Source organism: Cololabis saira, chromosome 1, assembly GCF_033807715.1.
Source record: "Cololabis saira isolate AMF1-May2022 chromosome 1, fColSai1.1, whole genome shotgun sequence".
NCBI lineage: Eukaryota > Metazoa > Chordata > Actinopteri > Beloniformes > Belonidae > Cololabis > Cololabis saira.
The window spans coordinates 26,488,549-26,513,466 of NC_084587.1; the positions used below are offsets into that span (position 1 = coordinate 26,488,549).

Here is a 24,918-nt window from a genome sequence, read left to right on the forward strand (position 1 = left end):
TTGTGCCTAAAAAAGAAAAAAGAAATAAAACTGCCTGTCAAAATCTGAATTTTGAAACCTCTTTATCTGCTTTTCTGATTTCATGGTCTTGTTTAGGAGAAACTCTATCGACACATCTGTTTGTGGAAAAACAGCTCAGTATGTCTTCATTTTTTAGATACTGTGGGGTGTGTGGATCCGGAGGAGTGTGTGCGTGTCTGTGGAGCCGAGGTGGGGTGCTCCAACATTGCTTTTCCTAAACTGGTCATAGAACTCATGCCAAGCGGTGAGGATACCGTTTTTACACCCAATATAATCATGAATTACAATTTCGAAATGTTTCAAATGTTTTGATTAGTGTGTAATTACATACACGTGTGTGTCTGTGTACTGCAGGCTTAAAGGGACTTATGATTGCTGTGATGATGGCTGCTCTGATGTCCTCGCTGACGTCCATCTTCAACAGCAGCTCCACGCTCTTTACCATGGACATCTGGAAGAAGCACCGCCCACGAGCCTCTGAGAAGGAGCTGCTGTTGGTGGGCAGGTACAGTATGGTACTCATACGGGTCAGAAAGCACTTGCCTTCCTTTTTTGGGCCGGATGGCTGCCATGGGATATGAATGATCAGTCAGGACAAGGGATGCTTGTTTGTGGAAAGACTGAGAAAGATGCTGATGATGTTCCTGACTGATCCAGGATTGTGACTGTGATCTTGGTGGTGGTGAGTGTGGTGTGGATACCCATCCTTCAGTCGGCCAACAGCGGCCAGCTGTACGTCTACATCCAATCAGTGACCAGCTACCTCGCCCCGCCCGTCACAGCTGTCTTCACCCTGGCTGTCTTCTGGAAGAGGACCAATGAGCAGGTAAGACTTGGGTGCAAACACACAAGTCCTCCATGAGATCATACACCTGGCATACATAATAAAGTGGTGAATGTATGTATATACCCATATGGAAAAGATATATAAAAAACTTATAAGAAGTTTACATCACCTACAGTAGTAAATCTTTAGGCTTTACATATATTGTGTGTCTTATAAGACTTATAAGTCCCATACTATGATAAACTCTTGAAAGTGGCCTCTTTTGCATTCTTTTCATACAAGATAATAAAAAGAATTATGTATGAATCAAGTAAAAATAATGTATGTGGTCTATAAGGAAATTGAACAGCAAATTATGTTTTCCATACATGTTTCATATAATCTTTGTAGTTTTTAATTATATGTCAGTTTTCAAGACATATGCTTTTCTTATATGGAAACATAACATTATATGCAGGTTTTCTGTATGTAAAGTGTACAGAATTTGCAAGGGAATTATGCTTTTTTTAATGTTTTATATAAGTTTGTTATATGTCATCTAATTAAAATGACTAAAACCAGTATAAAAAACCTATATGAGTATGTAGCATTACATGTAAGTTTTTTGTATGTTATGGGATATAATGTCATCGTAAACTATATTTTATTTATATTTTTTCTACAATAATTCTTATATATTAGTCTATGAAACTTACAATAGCAGTATATAAAATACATACTTTTTATGTATGAATTCATACAAAATCATACATGTGTCCATAGCCAAAAACATATAAATCACATATTGAAGTGACATGACTTCATTTGACACTATACTGACACTGAAATAGGATCAAACTAAATTACAAACTAGAACAGACTGCCTGGTCAGAATCTATAACAACTCATTTATACCACTACAATTCCCTTCCAGTTACATAAAGGCAATCTGTAAATTCAGTCTTTCAATATCTGTAATACTGAAATCATGGCTGTTAGACATGGCTGTATACACACACTTACAACTTTTATAGATATTTGACAAAAATGTATTCCAAGACTGGACTTTTCAGGTTTGTCTTTGTGCTCTTTTTGTCCCTCCTCTCATGCTGCACTGGTGTTGTGTTTTATTACCCTCACATGGGATCTAACTATGCACAGCAGCTTTTCTCTCTCTCACTGCTGAGTGTGGAGTCTATTGTTTGTCTGAATGTGTGAACATACTTGAGTGTCTGTGTGTTTTCATATAGTGTATTGTTGATCATTTCCTCCCTGCGAACCAGCAGGAGTGCGCTTTGCAGGGAGTGAAAGTTGTTTTAACAAGGCACGAGTGAGAAAAAGCATGATTATTACGTCCCTTTTTTGGAAGCGCTTGTCATGGGTGTGTCTTCTAGCCTTTGGTATGCTGTTCAACAGCTCAGATCAAGAGCATTTTCTCAGCTATTTCAACATGAGCAGGCTTTTTCCCTGCACTGCTGTGTTGAATGTAAATAATACAGTACCTTATCCAACTATACAGACTATACAAAGACTCAAGTTGAGTTTTATGACTTGTGTGTACAATGAACTTGTCTTAAGTTACTGTGTAATTCACACAGTGACATTAGGTCAAAGAACTCGTAAATCTTTTGGTCGTACAAGTGCTATAAATGTTCATATCGTCTCTCAGCTGCTCAGTGAAGTACATCAGCTCAGACTATGGTCCATTGCCCCCGGCAGGACGATACTTCACGAGAATGACTCAACAAATATTACAAAATCACCTTGAAATTTAGAAAATATTTCTGTCTCAGGATTAATTGCAATTACTTAAGGGATTGCAGATGTCATGGTTGTGTTCCTTTCTGTGAAGCCTCTGGTCTATGTTTCATGATTTTTTTTTTAAATTCAAGATTAAAAAGTTTATTTGTCACATGTTTAGTGAAACACTTATAACATGCAGTGAAATGTAATTCAGAATCATTGCTAAGATTTTAACAATCATTAAATAAAATCACAATACTGAATGAAAACATAAAATATGAATATTCTAGTAATGTATGCTAAAAGGTATACTAAACAGTATAAATCTGTCAAGTAACCAAATAAATGAATAAACAACAAGCAGCAGAAAATTAAAGTTAAAGTGGTGAAGCAACAGCGAAAGTGGCAGCGTGACATATGGATGTGACTTTATGCAGTTATAGCAATTGGAAGTTATATTGTGCATTATGTATACCAACATGAGAAAGTGAAAAAGTGAAAAAAGTTCCAAGGCTAGTACAGATGGTGTTGTTGAGGAGCACTGATACTCCGATGATAAAATCTCCCCCTTACTCCCCGAGTCTTTGTTGTCAGGCCGCAGAGCCCTTTGCTCATATAGATATCCTGCAGGGAGGGCAGATAGGATGTAATGCAGCCCTCGGCTGCTTTGATCACTCGTTGCAGGACCATACGTCCCTGTACAGGACTATTGCCAAACCTTAATGCAATGACCGGTCTGTACTTGATGTAATTCACCTTCTTGATGTTATTTACCTTGTCCAGTGAAACACCTTCCCAGTGAAGCACCTGCAATGGGAGGAGAGTAGGAGTACTGTTGTTTCCTGCTGTAGTCTACCACCATCTCTTTGGTTTTCACTGAGGGCTGGGGGTGGTTATCCTGGCACAATCTTTCAAGGTTCTCCACTTCCTTCAGTTACACTGTGTGATTGTTGTTGGAGATGAGACCTAATACTACTGTGTCATCAGCAAAATTGATGATGGAGTATAATAGGCCATGCAGTTGTGGGTGTAGAGGGTGTACAGCAGGGATCTAAAAACACATCCTTGAGGGACTCCACTGCAGCTGTCCAGTGCTGAGGTATATCATTTGTGCCTCATGTTTGCCCTATGCACCATGTGTACAGTCCTTTGTCTCTTTTCATGGCCACGAGTTGTTGCTCCCCATTTCTCCTGTCTGTTTACTCTGTCTCTGCTCTATTTTTTATTTAAGTTCTTTTATATTATTTTTCTCTGAAAGTATTTTTGGTTAAACAAAAAATGTTAATACTTTTGCATCCAGGTCTCCTGCATTTAGGTGCTATATCGTGAGACCTACTTATGTTACAAAAAAAGAAATCCCTTGCTAAACACAAATTTTAAAGATCGCACTTGCAATATACAAGTAAATTAGAATTGTCATTTTAAATATAAAATAAGATGTTGAAGACAGCCTGAAAAACTGTGAGGAACAGGATCATGGAACTGTTAGTGCAGTCCTTGGTTAGAAATATAATAGCTTAAGGCTTCTGCACTTCACAACAAAGATGAAATTGTTTTGAGTTTACTGCTTGGTCTAAATATAGACAATTAATTACAGTCACACTCTCACACATGCTCAATTGTTAAACAGAAGACGGACCACATTTTTCTTTGACTGATGACATTGACTTAAGGTCACCTACACTCAGCAAGTTTTTATTTTCTTTGGGCCTTTGGACCCCACCTCTCCCTCACAACACTTGCTCATGTCAGAACTAGCCCACGTAGCATTTGTCAGTGCTGTACTTGATCCATACATGCCAAATGTAGCCCAGATTAGGCCCAAATGTGTTTGGTATTCAGTTAACTCAATATTCACGCCCTTGAACGGTGGAGGGAAACTTAAGCCTCATGAGAAAAACCTGCTCAGTGTCTCCAATATTTCTTTCCTAACTGTAAAACAGTCTTTTGAGGAGAGTTAATGGCATGATTACATAAAATGTGTGCGGTATGTGTTTTTAAAATATATTGAGATAAACATTGGAATCATTTTGCAGGATCAAAATGAATGTTGCTGCGCAGTTTAGGTCACATCTGAGTAATCTGAGATACACACACAATCTTTGAGCATAAAAAGAAAAAGAGTAGCTCATGGCAATGATAATTAAACCCATAAAGAGTACCATTCATACAGATGGTGGCTGCCCCAGGGATGTTTTCTGATCTGGTGACATCGCTGTAAATTCAAAAATTCAAGCTTAAGACCCAAAATACCTGTTCTGATTATTTTATCCAGCAACAATAGTGACCTTAATAGTGTCTGACAGAACAGAACAATACCCTCAACAGAATATCTCTAAGCTGGACACTGATCCTATTTAAGGTAAGTCAAAGGGAGATTAAATAAATATATGTTGAGATGGGATAAGAAAAATACCTTTATTAACAGGTGTTTTTTCAGGTGTGGATTTTGCATCTATCTTTCTGATTTTCTGACGATTCATTTTGATGTGACAATGCTATTGGGTTCTTTTTTGTTTGTTGGTCAACCCCCAACCCCCCACCCCCCCACATTCTTTGCTGAGGGATAAACAGAAAAGGAAATGGAGAGCTGTCTGTATTGCTGCTGATGTTTACACTTACAGTAATGGGCATGACGATGACAGCTCATTATGGAGGGAAAGTCTGCAGACAACCATCCACGCCCAGAACTGGTTCAGGAATTAGACTTGTGATTTTAACAAGGAAGTTCTGCATTTTATCTCAGGAAGTCCTGTAATGTCATTAATAACAATGTGGTGATGCGTGTGTGTGTATTTGTGTGTTTTCAGGGTGCTTTCTGGGGCCTGATGGTGGGTTTGGTGGTAGGTGTGTGTAGGATGGTGCTGGAGTTTGCCTTTCCTCCGCCCAGATGTGGCATTGTGGATTCAGCCCCTGTGGTGTTGCGCAGCGTACACTACCTCCACTTTGCCATTTTGCTCTGTGGGCTCACGGCTATCGTGGTTACCATAGTATCACTGCTCACGCCACCGCCCAGCCAGGAACAGGTGTGTACACATGCTTATATGAAATATTGATAAAGGAAGAAGGTTTTTTTGTTGATACAGCTGTAATATTATCTAGTGAATATAAAACTGATTAGTCTTAGGTAACACAACATTCAAGAAGGGATTATCTGAGGGCTGGTCTTTATGTCACAAGTCAAGAAAATCTCTCAGTTCAACAGTCTAAGGCTTCTTATCTGACTGTGGCAGTTGAAAACTTTGCTACGTCTGTCATTGCTCAAACGTGTGTATTAAGTAAAAAAAAAAAAACATCTGATGACTTATGCAATACTTTGCCTCAAGATTTTTCAAGAGAATCAGGAGTTTTGAAATTCATACGTTTACAGCACTGAATAAACAAACTATAACCACACATGATGTATGCAAATTATATTTCAGCCTTAAGTCAACAAGATGTAAATTCATGCACTTTATACAATCTATAAACGATAATCTCAGGGTTTTTTTTCAAGTTTCACATGAATATTGAGGCATCAAACCACCAGATCATAATGATATGGTTATATAGCAGGACATATAAGAAAAGGGGTCACCATGGTATTGCTTTTCAGTCCTTTCTGGTTCATTGAGCATCACCATTGAAGAAACACCATACCAAGATTGCCTCTCATTTTCCTTCTTGCTGTATCCAGTCTTTTTCTGGTTGTAGTGCTCTCCAATACATCTTTTTCAAACCACACCAGTTTCTGGTGGATTCTTGGCCATTGAGCTTGTTCTCTGTGCCATTAATAACTAAGGCCAGCTCAGCCTCTATGTCTTTGCCAACAACATCAGTCACACACACACCAAGTAGGCATTAGACGAGTTCACAGAACAATCAAAGAAACAAGCAGGAAGTCTGGCTGACTGGCAGGAAGGGCGACAGCATCTCTTCCCTTGGCACAAAAGATGTTCGTGTTTTTTTGTTTTTTTTAATTACACTGTCTCCATCAGATCAAAGATTTTTTTCATATTAATCTCCAAATACTTTAGTTATTTAATATCAGAATATAAAAATGATTAGCAAACAAACTGTCCTTTATACAAAATAATAAAAACACTTTAATTATTTCACTTAAGAATACAGGAATATGGATGTCTCTATATATGTTTATGGCACATCCACACACCACAGAATGTTCAGACCTAGGTCCAGACTGTGACCCCCTTCAAAACCTTTTCAGGAAATTATTTTGTTATTCTTTTCCTTTTACCACAAAACTGAGATAGTAGGCTAAGAGCTTTTCTTTGGGATACAGTCTGACAACTAGTCAGGGTAGAGAGCAGAAAAAAACAGGAAACTGCTAAACTCACTTAGCACTCCAGGAGCGAAAGGGTTAAAAATGTTCCTTACCGATGACTGTTGTGTTAACATATTAAATATACTGTGTATGAAATATTGAAAAATAACAGAAAAATCGAGCAAAAAAATTAGATAGAAGAGGCCCATATCATATATACTTGATACATTTTTGCACATTACACTGCAACCTTGAGATTATTTTCCAGACAAACTGCATGTGATTACACAAAAGTTGGCATCAAACATACCAGACCCTTTTCAGGAGTTTATGCGACCAGTCCCATTCTACAAATCCCTTAAACCACAGAATGAGCTCATATGTGACTAGAGCACACAGTTCCCCACAGAAGTCACAATTAATCAGTCTGCATACCAATAAAAGAAATCAGGTCATTGTATGTGTGATAATTTTTTATCAGATCTTCAGGGCTGAAAATATTTTTGGTTGTTGAGAATTTAAACAGACCTCATGTAATGAACAATAGCTATAGGTCAGTGGATTAACCCTTTGTATGCTGGAATTTTCTCCTCTCCCAGGTGTGTAACCTGACCTGGTGGACAATAACTGAAGAGCCACAGAGAGAAATTCCTCTACAGAAAGTCTCTTCTGTCAGTCATCGTACCACCCAGAGTAAGAGCCTGTGCATTCACTTGGACTGATATCATGTGTTAGTCAGCTGCAAGTTCAAGATGCTACTTTGTATGATTATTAGCTGAATAACTTCACTGTCTCTGTTCTCTGCTTGTGAATGTGTTTGATACAGGCTCTGAGGCAACGTGTCAAGCAACGTGTGGGCGGGGGGCCAGATTGTGCCTCTCAGTGCTACGACGCTCAGAACAGACTCCAAATCCCAGAGTCCCCAGCCTTCAAGAGAGCCCATTTTGGTCTAGGTTCTGCTGTGTCAATGCAATCATGCTGGTCAGCATTAACATTTTTCTGTATGCATACTTTGCCTGAGTGGAGGCTCAGATTTAACATCCTGCTGAACTCAAATCGCCCCAGCACCAACTGCACACCGACTTCTCCGCATCCAAGAGGGTGGGGAAACAAACAGACCTGGACCTGCATTTCAACAGTTCTCAGTTCGTTGTGTGTTTCAAAATGTAAAGCTAGCAAATATACTTTTGGGTGTGACTTCAGCAAGCATTTAGAAGCAGATAACACACACCTCCAGTAATAGTGCACAAACTCCTCTATTAATCCACACCTACAGTATATCTGCATATTGTGATACACAACAATGGGAAACATATCTGTTCATAACTATACATTTTTTTATAGCAGATTCCAGACAATGATGCAAACCTTATACAAAAATTAAAACTTACTGTGAAGATAAAAGGTTCGGTAACAACAACACACACCACACCATTATAAAGACTGAAGTGGTAGGTTTTTTGTGGTTTTTTGTTGTATCATTCTGTAAAAATTCTTCTAAAGACTGTTTGGGAAACCAAATTAAAAACAGCTGCAGTGACTCAAGCAACTTGTATAAAAGCATGTGTCAGCAATTCAGTTATGTTGTAAAAATGCTCAGTAGTTCACTTATTAACTGTTTTTAACCCCTAACAGGCTGGCAGATTAAGTGATATAAATACAAGCATACTATCAGACAGCATGTATTTCTTAAGATTTACCTTCTAATAATAGTTTCTACTTTCTAACTACATAATATAAGTGCCAAATTTGCCATAACTTTTTTTTATTATCAAATTTTATGTGGATATTGTATACATTACAAAGGATTGTAACATGTCAATGTGAATATGAAGTTGGTACACATCTGGATACAAAGGAATTACATGTCAATCTAATGAAAATAATATTTAGCTCATGCAATAAAGATGAATCCATGTGGTTTATATGTGAATTATGGTATTTTATTTGGGCAATCAGTTTTTGGTGATCTTACATTTAAGGCTTTTTTTCTGCATGTAGGATAATTTGTTTAGAAATATAAATGAAAACTTTATTTAAGGACACCAAATTCTTACTTTACCACATATTAAAATGTTTTAAATGTCAAGCATATTTAAATTTCACATTTCCTAATGACTTGTAACAAATGAAGATTTGCCATGAATCCATAAAGACCGAGAGAAAATCTCCCACATACTGTTAAAAGAACCCACCCCAAAACAAACATGTTGTCCAACATATATCTTTTTTTGCATGTTAATCAGTGCAAGGACGTGCCTTGCAGTCTGCAAATAGTTTTCCTTATCAATTTATCAAGAATTAAAATGGCCAAGACTTCTTTCTAAAAAGTCTACCATATAGGATAACGGGAAACTCCGTTTTGATGTCTCTGTCATCGGTTCCTTTAGAAATATTCAGAAACGCATATTTTGTTTGAAATAAGCTCACAACCGGAAAAAAAGACAAAATACTTGACACATCTCATATGTACTGAAAGACAAGTTCATAAAAGAACAAAATTAGGTATAGATAACCAGAAAAATCTTTATTTGTACTTTAATGCAGTTTACTCACATTTAAACGCAGATGGTTTAAGGGGCAAAGACAAGATGGTGAAACAAAGATGTTAGCATCATTAGAATCAAGCCAACCCATCTGTAAAGAAAAGTACTTCCTTGTGTTGAACACCAGGAGGCTTTATTTCAAACATCTTTACTTCATAGAGATTATGGCGTTCCATCAGTTTGGGAAGCAATTCTTTGTTGTTGTTTATGGATGTATTAGCTCGACGATAATGCTAACAATACGGTGCCAACATCAACTTTTTGCTGCCATGGGACAGAAACTTTTGATGCAGTTGCAAAACTGCTCCTGGAGTTTCTTTTGTTTGGAGTACAATTTGCCTTTAGTGCGTTGAAGGATTTATACTCTTGTAGGGAATTTCGGAGACAACATTAACGTCCAGTGGTAACTAGCACAACACAAATAGGGGCACATACCATTTCTTTTGAAAAACTAAATTCTTTCACTTCTTTGACATTGTAAAAAAAATATATAGGCTGTTATGACAATATTTTTTCTCCCTTGACAGCAACCAGTTGTCATTAGCAACATTAGCATTAGCCAACTCATTTGTAAAGAACTGTACTTCCTCACGCTGAACACCAGGGGGCGTGTTACGTATTCCATACAGATTGAAGGATGGAAGTTAAAGGAGCATGAGGCTCCTTTTAAGAAATGAGACTCTCTAGCGCCACCCTTCACCACGACGGCCGTTGGGGGTACTGCAGCCAACAGTGAAGCCGGCACGGGAGAACGGGGAGAACGTGCATGCAGCGTCATGTGACGTCACATCCGCAGGACAGTGCAGGAAATTCAGAGTCCGAATTGCAGCACATTTTGCAGCACACAGCCTGTTCAAGGCAAAGGAGAGATACACTAGAGGGCTCATTCGTTTTGGTTTGGAACGCTTCATCTGACATTATTACTAGAAAACTTAAAACGTATACTAATTTTTTTCATAAATCCTGCCTCAAGCTCCTTTAAAATGAGGTGTCGAAGTAAAGATTAAACTGTTTCACTATGAATTTACCTGCTGGTGAGTTTTTGTTCTAATGATTAAACTTAGCATTAGCCAATGGTTATTTTTAATTAAAATGGTAGAAATGGCAGATATAAATAAGAGACACACAATTGATAGTTTTGTATTGCGTGATGAGCCTCAGTTCAATGTCTGACAGTTTTGTGGTACTGATGACAGACAAAACAAACAAAGCCTCTGGCTTCAATCATTACAGCTACTGATTTTGCTCTGAAGCCCAACACCATGGATGCAAAGGTTTCATGTGCCCAGTTCGTCCTAACAACACACCAAACGTAACTTTATTAGAAGTTTTACTCTTTTGCTAATCAGGTTGGTGTGGTCCTACTTTGTGAATTACTATGCAAGTACATGACATCTGTTTTTCTTGTTCTCCATCAACTGGTGAGAAGAGAGAAGGAAAAAAAATCAATAGCAGAAATAACACAAAACAAACCAAATGTTGCAACTTTGGCTGTAAAAAAACGAGGCTTCAATCAAAAATCACTGTCTATTTGTTTCGTATTAAGTGACCAGTAGGTTATTTGTGTGTGCTCACTTCAATCACTCGATTTAGTAAGTCTGTACAGCCTGACAGGGACATGTCAGCGCTACAGCCACAGTGCTGATGGTCTGATATGTGTTAACGGTACATTGCTTGGACGCATTCTGGTGGGAAGATGCCAACTCGGCCTCGGCAGCGCCCCCTCCAGTTCAGGGAGCTCGAACAGTCCAGCAGATCAATTATGTCACCCTGCAGGAAGCGGAGGTGGGTGGTTTGAGTGGGGTTGTAGTCACACAGAGCATGAGCCAGACGAGGCTTCTACACAGAGACAGAAAGCATGACTCAGAGGTGCAACAGTGAATTAAAGTAAAAGATGTCGATGAAGAGAAAAGACACTTCATGAGTTGCCATACCTTCAAAACTGGTTTCAGCAAACGTGGAGAGGTCTCTCGTTCTGGGAGAGGGGAGTGGGAATTGAAGCGGACCGAGGGAACTGACTCTGGAGAGCTGCGTTTGTAAGGGTTGGGATAGGGGTTACGTCCAGAGTGTGACTGCAGATGAGGGGATGAGGAAGGGTCTTTGAGACAAACTACTTTCTCCACGGCAATGCTGTGTGTTCTGTAGAATTCCACCAAGCGGTTCAGGGAGCCAAACGACTTGTCCCAGATGGAGTACTGACCGGCCCCTTCCAGGACTCTGAAATGCTCTACCCGGTCGCCATAGCTACATAATGACAAGAAGACAAAAAAAAAAATCAAGTGAAGAAAGGCAGGTATGTCATCTCCATTCTCCGGAACATACTTCTCCTTCTTTCCTAAGCCTGTTTCTTTTTTTTTTCAGGAATGCACCCACTCATAGTGCACATGCCTGTCAGTGTGGGAATACTGCATGGTTTTTCATTGCCATTGCACACACCAAGGTGACAGAATCTTTTGATCACCAGTTCTTCAGTGTAATTTGGCTACTATAATGGTAATTGTGTGTATCTTTAATATTTTTAATTCCCGTTTCATCTACAAATTAAGTACAAATTAAATCAGTAACATTTACTATTTTTTCTTAATCCCGATTTTTATATATATATATATATACACACACACACACACACACACACACACACACACACACACACACACACACACACACACACACACACACACACACACACACACACACACACACACACACACACACACACACACACACACACACACACACACACACACACACACACACACACACACACACACACACACACACACACACACACACACACACACACACACACACAGTATTACATATTATCAGCGCTGTAGACTAACTGTGTAGAGATTTTAGGCCATTAGCACGGTAAACGGTCACCATGCGATAAGTAAATGTAAAACAAAAAAGTATTGCAATTAAAGTCCAGGGAATGCAACCTGAACTGTCCATGATGACCCCATTCTATACCTTTCTATGTGAAGCCAGTTTAGATACAAAACCACATGCACCTTCCAAAGACTCACAAAGACTGGGCCACATGTCCACCATGACACCACGAGTGATTTGTCATGCAGATGCATCACTTCCCCAATTTTGTTGTGTTAAGGCATGTGCACTTCCACTGTTAGACCACTGGGGCCCCAGCTGAGGCCAACATCACAGGCCGGGAAAAAAAAAAGTCAGCACATTACTATGAAAATAACTATTTTGCTTTAGGTGCAGCCCTAATGATGTCGGGGAAATGACTGAAGGTTTTTAACAACTTAGAAATACATTTGTTTGTTTTTCTCTAAAGAGTTTAGAATAACCTCAAGTCCAAAGAACCCACAGCTTATTAGTGGTCACAGGATTCTCAGCTAAAGTTTAGCTAAATTCAGTGCAAAATCTTATTTTCAATAATATCAGCCATTTCATTTCTTATATTGTGATGACACTGACACAATTTCTGACATTTTAAATTATTTGACAGATATCTTCTCATTGTTAAGCACTTTAAATAGTTTGGAATACATTTTGCTTCCTTCCTTAAAACACGCCCATTTCAAAACATTTTATATATATATATATATATATATATATATATATATATATATATATATATATATATATATATATATATATATATATATATATATATATGAAGTCATGTGGACTAATCTCTTGAAATCCTTACAGATCCTTGTAGATTTTCTTTGTTTTGCTTTCTGTTTTGTTTATGTAACCCTTTTCAGACAGAAATATACTTCAGTTTCAAACATGCACAATGTTTAAGAGTCTGTTGTTCCAGCGTGTAACTAATGATTAAGTGTGTCCCCTCCCATACACGCCTGAAAATAATACTTTAATTATTACTCTAAAAGCAGACATGTCAAAACTCAAAGCCTGTGGGACAAATCTGGCCCGGCACATTTTATCTGTCCTGAGAGAACAGGCAAAGATAATCTGTACTTGCAATACAACTCTAACCTGTTTTAGACTTGCATGGATCACAATACATCTCAATTTCATTACCTGCATCAAGATCTACCCACTCGATGGCACGGATCTCAAATTAAGCCATTTCCAACAACAAATGTGTAGTTACGTCATGGACTTGAAACAAAAATCTCCAAGAAAAGATTTTATATTTATATATATATATATATATATATATATATATATATATATATATACACATATACATATAAAAGAGAGAAAAGAAAAGATTACGTGATATGCAAAAAATATAAGTAGCTATATTTAATAGTGTTGCAGTTTCTGTCCACCCAGCCCTTTGACACTAATCATACTGCTGATGTGGCCTGGAAGGGATAGAGTTTGCGAGCCCTGCTATAAAAAGCAGAAGGCAACTGATGACTCTGTTCAATTTCTATAAATACACATGTTCATTGTTTATTGGTTTTAATATTTTAGTGTCCTACACGATCAGAAAATGACCATTCAAAAATACCAATAAAACGTGGCATAGTGACAGCAACATACAGCATATTTTGTTTCTCTGAGACGTTCCTGAAGATGGTTAATCAGGAAGCACCAGTTTTGATTTTCTGTAAATGAACAGCTCCAATTTTCTTGTATCACATCCTTGAACAGCGATATCCATGTAAAACACATCCTGATTCAAGAATCTTTGAACATTTAGACAAATAAATGAGTTCCTGTTTTGTTGGATGCATGAGATGGTAAGAAAATGTGTTAGATATATCTCCATGTCAACATTGAAAGCTGCATTTATGGTCCACTTCATTTAAAAGCCAGAAAATGCTGAATCTGTGTATTAAGAGGAACTGTGTTGGGTGGAAACTGATTTGATGGGGAACTATTACCTTTTAAAGGCCTTCATAAGTGTAATTTACTCTTCTGGAGCATTGTCGCTCTCTGCTGACCGCTTCCTGTAATGTATTTTGTTGAATAAAGTATGCCACATACCCCTCAGCTCCAGCAAGCAGCCAGATGTTGTGCTTCAAACGTTTTCATGTGTACAGTTTGTACAAGCATATTTGCAGCATGAGTCCGTTGCATAATGTACCTGTGTTTAATAAAAGATTGTCTGGTGTTACGCAATGCCCTGATTATTGAACACATTTAATTTACCCTCAGTGATTAAATGTGTCCCATGTCACTTGTCTGACCCAAATAACGCTTCTTCCTCCTCCTCACACACACGCACACACACACACACTCATGTTCTCATTCTTTGGGATATTTTTGGTTCTTGTAGAGCATTTTAAAATTGAGTCTCCCCCTCTGCTTGCTCTCAAACGGGCGTTGATGTCGTAACCTGCTAATGATGTCAGTGACACGGAAAACACAAATCTGACTCAACGCCTTACAGATGGTATTCAGTTGATACCATCAACGGTGTAGGTTGTACAGTTAAGATTTATCAGGAAGACATTTAACAAAAAACAACAACAAAAACATTCCTAGGACAGATACTCCTGGATTTGCTCATAAAAAGAGACAGCAGTGCGAAGGAAGGTGGCTGATCAAAACCACATGATCGAAAATAGAAACTTGACTACAAACAAACAGTAGACGCGGGCTTCGTCTGGTTTAAGCTTGAGGTTTGACAGGGCCTGTATCCAGTAGGCTTTAGTCACCCTAAAGAAGTTGAAGTGTGTGGAAACGTGGTGCATTCACTGACCTGACAGACAGAGAAAACTCTCCAGGAGCTGATTCACTCTCCCTCACAAGGAAAACTCCGGTGTCCTGCCAGCGCAGACGCCGCTCCGCCTCGAGCCTCGACACGGCTCCTGCAAACCACCTATGAGGACACACAGAGATGCACAAAAAAATACACTGCCCCTGAAACTATCCATGTGGAAAATACTGCTTCTTGTTAGGCTTCTATTAATAAACCCAGTTATATCATTACATAGGGGGCTTTTCCCATCATCTATTTATGCCTCTTAATTTCCAGTTAATTAGACACAAAAAAACTAAACAAATTAAAGCAATCTTACAGTCCTCAATCAGATGGATGTTTTTTAGAGACAACACAAATAAAGAAATTATTTTGTTTACGGATGAGGGAGGAGAGAGATGTAGTTCTCGGGTACGTAGCCGCGTTTCCCCCGGATCTCTGCTGCGAGCCAGCAGGAATCATCTTCCATTTCTGTCACCTACAACACACACACACACTTATTATAGGTAAACATGCAGAAAAAGTCCCTGTTAATGTATCATCCATCCATCCATCATCTCACATACTTACCTTGATGATTTCTCCTTTTTGGAAACTGATCTCGTCGGCTTCTGATGCTGAGAAAGAGAAAAGTGCCACGGCCTCCATGAGGGAAATGCAGCAACGGGCTTCGGCAAGTTTCACTTCATGAATGAGGAGAGACAATACAGCTGCGCGTGAGGAGATCCGCCGAGATAACAGGGTGAGATAATCACTCTGCGAGTGTGTGTAGTTGCTGACATGCTGCTCATAAGTTAATGAGGACTGTGGTCTCTGCGCGTGTGTCCCTCTGTTCGTACATGTGACTGAGTTACAGGATGTGTGGACACGTGGAGATGCGGACTTCCCACTCAGGCTCCATCCAAGCCGTCTACAGACTCATAACTCTGGGGATTCAATGAAGCACCTCTACCACAAAAAAAAGAAGGAAATCAGGGACACTGGAAGTGAAGACACACCGAAGGGACAAAAAGTACCTGAAGTACAAAACTATGAGCCTTTCTGAGTAAAACAGTTTAAGATAGGTGTTAAATAACACACTCCCACGGATTCACTTACATAGATTTTCAAAAAGGAAAAGAACATTTCATCATTCGATCTAAGTTATTGGTAAAGATGTTTGTCTCCATCTACAGCAATAAAATGTCACTGAACTTCACAACCATTCAGAAAATCAGAAATGCGTAACTCCAGTAGTCCAGAGATGGCTTCACATCAATCTACCACTAAGACAAAGAGTCGCAACAATCTCACAAAGATTAAACAGTCTTTTTATGATTTATTGAAGATTTTAAAACTCAGGGAACAGGGCTGAACCGACAGGGACGACCATAATACATAATAATACAAATTGTCTGGCAGTTTGTTTGTTATGATGTTCAGTAAAAGATGGCTTTGTCAGACTACTGCATTTCAGTCCGTCACAACAAAAGCCGCTCCGTTCAAATCAATACAGCTGCGTGCTCTTGACACATGGGGGGGCCGTGCTGCGTCAGCACACACGATTGGATGCTCAGCCGGAGGAACAAGAGCGGGTTGCCAAATGAGCCGTATTGACTGGGTGCAGCAGTAATGACTAATTAATAACGAATGACATAATCAACAACATAGACATTTGAAAATATCTGTTTAGGCGAAGTCACAAAAACGTACCCATCTGGGTTTGAGGGCTGATGACTGTTTAATTATGTGAGGATGCACAAATGCCACAAGATCAAAAATCCATGACAGATGAGGTAAATTACATGGGCCATCTCATTAAAATACAATGCTCTGATAGGATCCTTTATATCCTTCGTGTGGATGCTTCTCTGACACATACCACCCACCATAATCACTCAGGTGACCAAAAAGGCCCGGACTGCCTTCAGGATAAAGCAGGTATAGAAAGTAACTGGGTTGGTAAATACTACAGATCACGTTCTGATGATCCTGATGATTCCTCTCCACGTACAGTAGTTCTGGGACTAACACTAATACGTGTTAATCACAGAAAACAGTCCATCTGTGTGTTAGTAGCAGTCTACAATGACCTCTTGGTCTGGTTGTGAATTTGAATGAGCATGAGTGACACTTGCCGTCAGTATATCCTGCAGCAGAGAGAGGGGGGAATTGTGAATGTGGTCACTACTTTGAGTCAGGATGTCCAGCCTCTCGTCTAAAGCCAGTGAACGCAACACCTCTAAGACACTGACGCGTACAGCGTGACTCCCAGTGCCTGCACCCGTCTCTGCTGCTTCATCACAGTCTTGAGAATCAAACACATCTGCTACTTTGGACTCTTTCATTCCCAGTATGTTTATGATCTCTTGTGCCCAACCCGATGGAGGCAGCTCGCAAGAGACACGGGGGTCTGAGTCCAGGGTCCCAGTTTCCTCCCGGACTCTGGACAACAATGGACAGATTGTGTCTCTGAGTCGTATCAGCAGTCGACAGGCCTTGAGACCGACAGGTCTATCACAGTCAACCAGACCACACAACAGCGCTGAGACCACTCCCTGCTCCACCAAACTTCTCGAAGCACTGACCAGGCCTGGCTCCGTATCCTGTACGTGTGTGTGAAGTGTGTAGGATTGTTTATCCATCACAGCATAAGGATGTGGTTGGACTGGATGCGACTCTAATCCTTTTGTGTAACCAGGGTGATCTGCAAAGGCTTGGTCCATCAGCAGCTCAGCCAGATCCAGTGTGTGGACTTTGACTTCCCAGTCCAAATCAGCGCTGCCTTGTGAGAGGACAGAGCGCACAGACGGCATGAGGAGAGAACAGGAGGAGGAGGAGGAATATGAGGAGAACCAGGTGATGAAGTAGAGTACAACAGCCCTCCTGGCAAATCCCTCTGTGTCCTGGGTGAGAATTTCAAGCAGCCGGTTCACTATTTCAGTCTGGAAAGACACAGAAGTTCAGGTTATCAATAACAGGAGAGTATCTCTCATTGTTTGCGACAGTGATTCAAATGGCACAGCAACTAAAAGGGGATGTAGGGGGAGCCTCAATGACACAAGCATGTGACAGGAGTTTAGAGAGCAGTAATACCACCACTTGGGTCATGCTGATAAACTCTGGCTCCAGCTTGAATCATTTCAATACTTCCCACAAGTAATTGCACTCAAGCCTATCAGATAGTTTGTTTGCAATGACTTATTGAAATTAAATATCTTTTGTAGTATTTGTTACATGCAAAAGTGGTCACATCATCAGAGGCAAATTGTGATTTCGTAAAACCACAACAAACCAGTTTGATGAAGAAGGGTCTACGCATCGCTACTCAGAGTGGGTTTCATGCCGGGTTTAGATTCAACAGATACTAAAGCTTAATTAATTTTTTTTAATGTACATGTTTTGGGATGTCAATAGAATAGTTTATCATATCCAACAAACCTGACCTGATCACAGAAGGTGTTGTAAAAATATTAATTCTACACTGGTTCTTACGTTAAAGCTTTAATCTTAAAAACTTAAGAGTGTTTTTTTTTATCCTCTGACGTACTGAATCTGCTCTTGCATGAACTCATTTGAACTTTTTAGAATTTGGGTGTCGAGTTAACTTCCTTGGAACAATGAAATATGGAGCTAGAACCGTCTCATAATTGACAAATGCACAGGACAAGTTTTACAAATGCACAAACCGATTTGCAAATACACACACCGTTTCACACATGCACAGAACAATTCACACGTGCGTAGGACAAGATATACAAATTTATTTTTGATGCACACACAAATATAACCTGATTTACAAACGTTTTTTTGTCTGTGAGCTGCGCTGGATTTGCGTGTGACTTTTGACTCAAAAGTGACACGCAAATCCAGCGCAGCGTGTCATCATCAGTTGCTGCATCGGCAGGACTTGGAGTGCAGTCTCCTGATGGCTCTGGTTGAACGGCCCGACAAACCATTTCAGATCGCGCTGTTTTCTTTAGATCACAAGAAAATCAGAACAGTGATCTCCTCTCCATCCTGTTTATTTATCTTTTATCTCCTGTTGCTGTTTATTTATCTTTACTCCATCAACTCGAAATATTAATCACTTTTCTAAGCGAACGCAGTTCAAACAGCAGGTGTATCCGCCCCTTTAATCTGATTGGTTGCAGATCCTTCCGTGTTAAAAAAAAACATATTTGTGGATCGAGTCACGTCAGGGGAGTCTCAAAAGTCATACGCAAATCCAGCGCAGCTCACAGACAAAAAAAACTTTGTAAATCAGGTTATATTTGTGTGTGCATCAAAAATACATTTGTATATCTTTTCCTACGCACGTGTGAATTGTTCTGTGCATGTGTGAAACGGTGTGTGTATTTGTAACACTTGTCCTGTGCATTTGTCAATTATGAGACTGTTCTAGCTCCATAATGAAATACCATTTCATTTCTCACAAAATCCCTTGGTAAGTTTCAAGAACCTGTGCGATATTACCATTATTATTCTTTCTGATATCTTATATACTGCCAAAATGTCTTCATATGGAGCTTTAAAACCTCTTCTCTTAATCACAAAACTGCAAATTCTTCCTGGTATATTTGTGCCAACGGGTTTCTCAGAGTAAAATATGAACTAGTTTCCGCCCACCTGCTCGTGTGTGAGTGCTGCCCCCTGGTGCCAGCTGTGTGCCAGCGTCTTCGCCAGCGCAGAGATGGAGCTGGCTCTCACGTAGCTCTCTGGATCCTGCAGTGCCTCCTTTAGGAGAGGAGTTGTGAAGCAGCAGCCGCCCAGCAGAATCTCAGACGTGTCACATGCCTCGTCAGCTGACATGTGGCTGGCACGCACTCCTGCCAGGTGTCCCAGAAACTCGACAGTCGAGTCCCTCACCTCCCAACGCATGTCACATACACGCTTCCTCACCACCTGCATGAGTTCTGACAGGGACATGGGTGCAATTAAACTTCTGTCACACAGGAATGGACCCGCGAGCTGCAGTGACGAGGCTGCTGATGGGCTTTACCTTGTCTGAGCTGCGCTGCTACAGACAGGAGGTCTGTACAAACAGATATCCACTTTAGAAAGGCCTGGTATGACTTTTGTAGAACCTGAGTAACACAGATGATGCTGTTTTTATAACAGAAAAAAAGATAAAACAGCTTGACAGATATTTTTAAATTTAAGAAATTCCAGGAATTCCCGCCCACTTAAAGACTTTTAACTCCATGCTTCATTTCAGAAAACCTATGCAACAAGCTCCACGGCATTATTGTTTCATAAGATGACATGTCTTCTTTATGCATTGTTTTAGAAAAGCCTCTGTTTTGTTGTTATTATTTTTTGTATTTGTTTTTCTGTGGTACAAGGGGATTGTCTAAAATATACATCTTTTTGCACCTCAGTGCCTTCAAACTAAACCAGGAAATGTTGAGTAAACCTCCAGTACTGCCATGTATATAAGTGTCATTGGGCAAGCGGGATGCAAGATAGAGAATCCATGGAACAGAAAAACACCACACATACAATGTTACACGCAATGTGATGTTCTGTTCACCAACGGGGTTAATGTCAGAGATAAAATAAAACATAAGCTGTGGTGTACATGTACAAATACACACTAACATAAACTTACAGTGGGGTCAGAATCAGGATGGTCCAGATATTGTATCAGAAGTGTCAAGACGTCAAGCAGCACGACTTCTCCCTCTGAAAAAATATAAAATACACAAACAGGAATAAATAAATAAATAAATAAATAAACAGCATCATAGTGGTCTTCACATAACTTATTCTGTAGGAGCCAGATTAATAATACAATTTACAACTTATATTAAAACACATATTGTTGTTTTTAATCTGTAAGCACTTTGGCTGTGTTGGCTGTAAGTTTACCACCTTGAAGGAACAGAGGTTAGATATGGTATGGTAGGTTGAACGTTACCTGGGCCACTGCTGAGCGCTGACAGAGCATCCAGAGCACATTTCTGAACTTTTCCACTGTTGGTGACATTTCTGAAAGCGTCGAAGCAGCCAGTTTTCGAAAAGTCTCCAACGCAAATCCTCAATATTGACAATACCGCATTCACAATTAAAACTGGAGGGCAGGGCAGGCAATCGGGTCCCTGGAGGGCGACAGAATGACGTGAACGCACGCCCCACACACGGGAAACTCTGCTGACGTTCTCCGTTTCACTCACCAAGAGAATGATCCGTGGTGTGGATGTCACGCTGACACAAATGATGGAAATGCAAGAGGTTTTACTCTTGAGCTGCTCTACCATTGAGGATCGATGCTCTCCTGCTGCAGGAACAGAAAATACACGTCGTCAAAAGAGGAATCAGAAACTTGGGGGGGATTCACGTTGAAACATGACTCTCTGTGTGTATTACCTGCCAGGTTTGTGTCCAGTAAAGCAAGGCCAGTTATAATGTGGAGGGGAAGCAGCAGAACTCTGGCAGACTGGACTCTCTGGACACTCTCACTGGACAGAAAAACCAGAGGAAGACAGCTCAGCCTCCACGGATGTGAAAATAAATCTTACACACCAGTTTAAATGAAGGTTCCGCCAGGTGAAGGTAAACCAGCAACTTGTTGCAGACTTTGTGCTGTGAACACATGCTTACTTGTGGCCGCTGCGGAGAAGAGCAGCAGCAGCGCGAATGAGATCAGAGGGTTTTCCCGTGTTCAACATCAATGACAGAAGACGGTCAGCGCCTTGGTCCGGGACACGTGCACCACTGCTACAGCTCCTGAAGAAAGCATCAAAAGACTTAAAAATGTACCTTACTCGTTTTAAAAAAGGATTTGATTAGATAACCACCATTTTAATTCCCATCTTCTTCTTTTTTGCATGTTTGTGCTCCAAAGATAGCGTTAATTCAAAACTATGTCTCAAATTCATTGAACACACAAAAGCACAACTATATAGACAAAAAAATGCACTTTAAACATTCAGTATATTGCAATCTTACCACCACGCAGCAGTTAACACCACATTAAAAAAAAGAGCTGTGTTTAAAATCCACATCTCTGAATCACCCCCATAAAAAAACTGATCTTGCAAACACCACGATAGTCAGTAAGCAGCTTCAAAAACATGGAACTGGGGAAGCTGAAAATTCAACTAGTGCCTTGCAAGTGATGTATCAATACAGCAATGTTAAGAATTTAGCCAAAAGACACACACCCCGGGGAAGCTGGAGATTAAACAACTGGCATCTCAAATTGCTTAGATTGCATTTTAGCCTGTATTTTTCTGCCTCTTTGACTGAGCTGGCTCTATACCCTCGCTAAGATCCTGGAGGGGGTTGGTAGTTTGTCCAACCAGTTCATACATGCTTTGCAGACTTGTAAAAGACAACCGTTCCCCTGGTTATTCTGTGTGGCGGGGTCTGGAAGTATGGGATTCTTTGCCCATTTCTCAACGTATTTTGACATATTGCCGGTAGAAAGTCACCGATTCTCTTCATAAATTTTATGGAAAGAATTTCTAGGAGCAGCCAACCAGCCAACAGGGTCCGGTTTCCATGTCTACTTTTCTTTTCTTTTTTGCAGATTAATGTTTTCCTGCTGGCTTCATCAAGCCATGATCTTTAGCTCGCATTGGAGAAATTTAACTGAGTGTGATGATAATCAGCACCTCATATCTGAAACCTCCGTTCTCAGCTGCAAAGGGATGGCATGCCCTCTCCAGGTTTGGGGTGAGCTGTTGCCTGAAGTGGAGTTCAAGGGGAAAGCAGAGGAAAGGAAGTTCTGGACCTTTTGCTGAAACCAGAAAGTTTGCAATACTTTCTTTACCAGCTTTTTCTTCTGTCTTGTAGGGATTAGTCATGGGCTAACTTCATCTTTGTAGAAATGTAATCATCACTCATATGAATATATGTTTCAAGAATCATATAGCAGTTCATTCATAACCATTGGGCTTGAGAAGAAAATAATGTAGAGTTGTTCTTTTCTTTTTTTGCTACTATTCATCATGCTGGCTCACTGCAACACTATCATGGATTTCTGTGCATCTGACAAGAATTGAGCCGCCCTGGATATGATCAGTAACAGCTGTTTAGCTTTCACAAGTCAAACTTATAGCATAAATAATGTCTGTCATTGAAGCTGGATCAGCACCCTTGAGATCTCACATTCAAATTACATTACATCCACGTTGGAAAATGTCTTAAAGGGATTGTGACATGAAAAACAAATTTTTCTTGATTTTTTGTGTTTAGTTGGGTGTCTTGACATCAATTACACCCAAAAAAAACGAACTTTTAACATTCAGTGTATTGTGTGCTTTCTGGGAATTTCCGCATAGTTATGCAAAAACGGCGCATCTGGTTGGGTGGCGGACCTATACGTATAGACCCGCTAAATCACCGCCCCCTCCACCCAGCTCCCTGCCCATCAGCACTGAGCCGCCGGCTGGAGGGAGAGAGACGGCCACCGCCCCTCTCCTCTCCACCCGCGCTCTCCTTTTTTTTTCGCCTACGACCTCAGATCAGACGAGACAACCCGCTGAATTTAAGCATATTACTAAGCGGAGGAAAAGAAACTAACAAGGATTCCCTCAGTAGCGGCGAGCGAAGAGGGAAGAGCTCAGCGCCGAATCCCCGTCCGAGCGGCAGGCGTGGGAAATGTGGCCTACGGAAGACCGCTTGCGGTCGGGTGCCTGAGTCCTCTGATCGAGGCTCAGCCCGTGGACGGTGTGCAAGACAAAATCACATACCATTGATCCACTGTCTGCTGTGTGCGGGGAGTTTGGGGGAGAGGAGGAGTGGAGGATGGGGCGGGGGGCGCTTACTGGTATGTGAGCCTTTTCATAACACTAATGTTTACCTTTAAAATACATCTGTGATTAGGCCCAGTAGTTCTCGCAAATGTAATATATGGCAATAGACTAAGCAAGAGAGAAGTCTACCTGTGTGCAGCCAGAATGACGTCCATCAGAGGGAGGGTGAGTTGACTGCAGTTTTTTGTCACTAGCTCCTCCAAAGAGTCTGCAACCATCAGCAGCAACTTTTCTTTCAGCGGAGGTCGGGCCTGCGACAAGACCAAGGCCAGCAGTTTCAGGATCTGTTGGCTTTGGTGGTACTGTGAAGTTTCTTTGGGAACCAGAAACTTCTTCAGGTACTCAGTGATCACCATGGCAACAGTAGCGGAATCTTGGATGGTTTCCATGGTGACAGTTGACTGTTCCAAATCCGCGATGAGGGCTCTTGGTACACCGTCGTCTTGGTCTTTTTTATCAGCCCCGTTACGCCGTACAGATGGGACAGACTGACTGAAAAGCAGGATGTGAGCGAGCATTTGACCGGCAGCTGCTGTAACAAACAGACTTGTATCCGTCTGAAGTTGTAGGAGTGGATCAATGAAATCTGGAGAATTAAACATAAAAAAAACAACACAATAATATTGATAACCTGGAATTAAAAGAATTAAAAGACTAAATGCTCATTCTGAAACACAAGGGTCTACCACAACCAGTACTCGAGTTGAGGGGGGATGAGGGGGGATGGCATCCCTCCTGAAATAAAAACGGTCAAAATCATCCCCCCTGTAAAACTGCCATCCCTCCTTTCCATCCCTTATGTCATTTCATCAATGAATGTGGTTTTACTGCTATTTCAACATTTAGTCATCACCAGAAAAATAACACCAGAAAAATACCTTATTTGACAATTTTCACCTGTTTCAAGTAAATTTTCACTTGAAATAAGTAGAAAAATCTGCCAGTGGGACAAGATTTATCTTCTCATTACAAGCAAAATAATCTTGTTCCACTGGCAGATTTTTCTACTTATTTTAAGTGAAAATTTACTTGAAACAGGTGAAAATTGTTGTTTTTTTCCAGTGATGAGTCTTGTTTTAAGTGTAATGAGATTTTTTTACTAAAATGAGACATTTTAACTAGAAATAAAACAAATATTCTTGTTAAGATGTTGAGTTTTTGCAGTGATCCATTTTACTTATCCT

At 40.2% G+C, this 24,918-nt stretch overlaps 3 protein-coding genes across 6 annotated transcripts in view; 1 reads left to right on the forward strand and 2 right to left on the reverse strand.

The window, feature by feature from the left end:
- slc5a10 (solute carrier family 5 member 10) overlaps positions 1-8,518 on the forward strand; it is a 28,675-nt gene extending 20,157 nt beyond the window's left edge. Inside the window, exons 10-15 of the mRNA XM_061719492.1 lie at positions 158-265; positions 376-526; positions 679-847; positions 5,341-5,556; positions 7,394-7,487; positions 7,621-8,518. Coding sequence (XP_061575476.1) covers positions 158-265; positions 376-526; positions 679-847; positions 5,341-5,556; positions 7,394-7,487; positions 7,621-7,814 — 932 coding nt within the window. The 3' untranslated portion in view covers positions 7,815-8,518. The remainder of the gene's footprint in view (positions 1-157; positions 266-375; positions 527-678; positions 848-5,340; positions 5,557-7,393; positions 7,488-7,620) is intronic.
- A 1,811-nt stretch (positions 8,519-10,329) lies between these two features.
- On the reverse strand, positions 10,330-16,182 carry LOC133451886 (GRB2-related adapter protein-like). Of its 3 annotated transcripts, XR_009783220.1 has the most exons (6): positions 15,564-16,182; positions 15,374-15,471; positions 14,994-15,113; positions 11,275-11,584; positions 10,916-11,179; positions 10,330-10,758 (listed from the first exon to the last, which is right to left on the reverse strand). XR_009783220.1 is itself a non-coding variant. In XM_061731052.1 (5 exons), the coding sequence occupies exons 1-5, from the start codon at positions 15,639-15,641 to the stop codon at positions 11,000-11,002; spliced, it is 717 nt and encodes a 238-aa protein (XP_061587036.1). In that variant the 5' UTR covers positions 15,642-16,182; the 3' UTR covers positions 10,330-10,999. The 3 variants fall into 3 exon arrangements, 2 of the variants coding, with proteins under 2 accessions (XP_061587036.1, XP_061587025.1); XM_061731052.1 differs by having other exon boundaries at positions 10,330-11,110; XM_061731041.1 differs by having other exon boundaries at positions 10,330-11,179.
- Positions 16,183-16,950: 768 nt separating this feature from the next.
- brat1 (BRCA1-associated ATM activator 1) overlaps positions 16,951-24,918 on the reverse strand; it is a 507,632-nt gene continuing 499,664 nt past the window's right edge. For both annotated transcript variants that reach the window (XM_061719608.1, XM_061719600.1), the window contains 9 exons: positions 23,864-24,320; positions 21,576-21,701; positions 21,342-21,433; positions 21,149-21,252; positions 20,893-21,073; positions 20,584-20,657; positions 19,975-20,059; positions 19,602-19,888; positions 16,951-17,917 (listed from right to left, as the gene is read on the reverse strand). In XM_061719608.1, the coding sequence (XP_061575592.1) occupies positions 17,045-17,917; positions 19,602-19,888; positions 19,975-20,059; positions 20,584-20,657; positions 20,893-21,073; positions 21,149-21,252; positions 21,342-21,433; positions 21,576-21,701; positions 23,864-24,320 (2,279 nt within the window). In that variant the 3' untranslated portion in view covers positions 16,951-17,044. The remainder of the gene's footprint in view (positions 17,918-19,601; positions 19,889-19,974; positions 20,060-20,583; positions 20,658-20,892; positions 21,074-21,148; positions 21,253-21,341; positions 21,434-21,575; positions 21,702-23,863; positions 24,321-24,918) is intronic.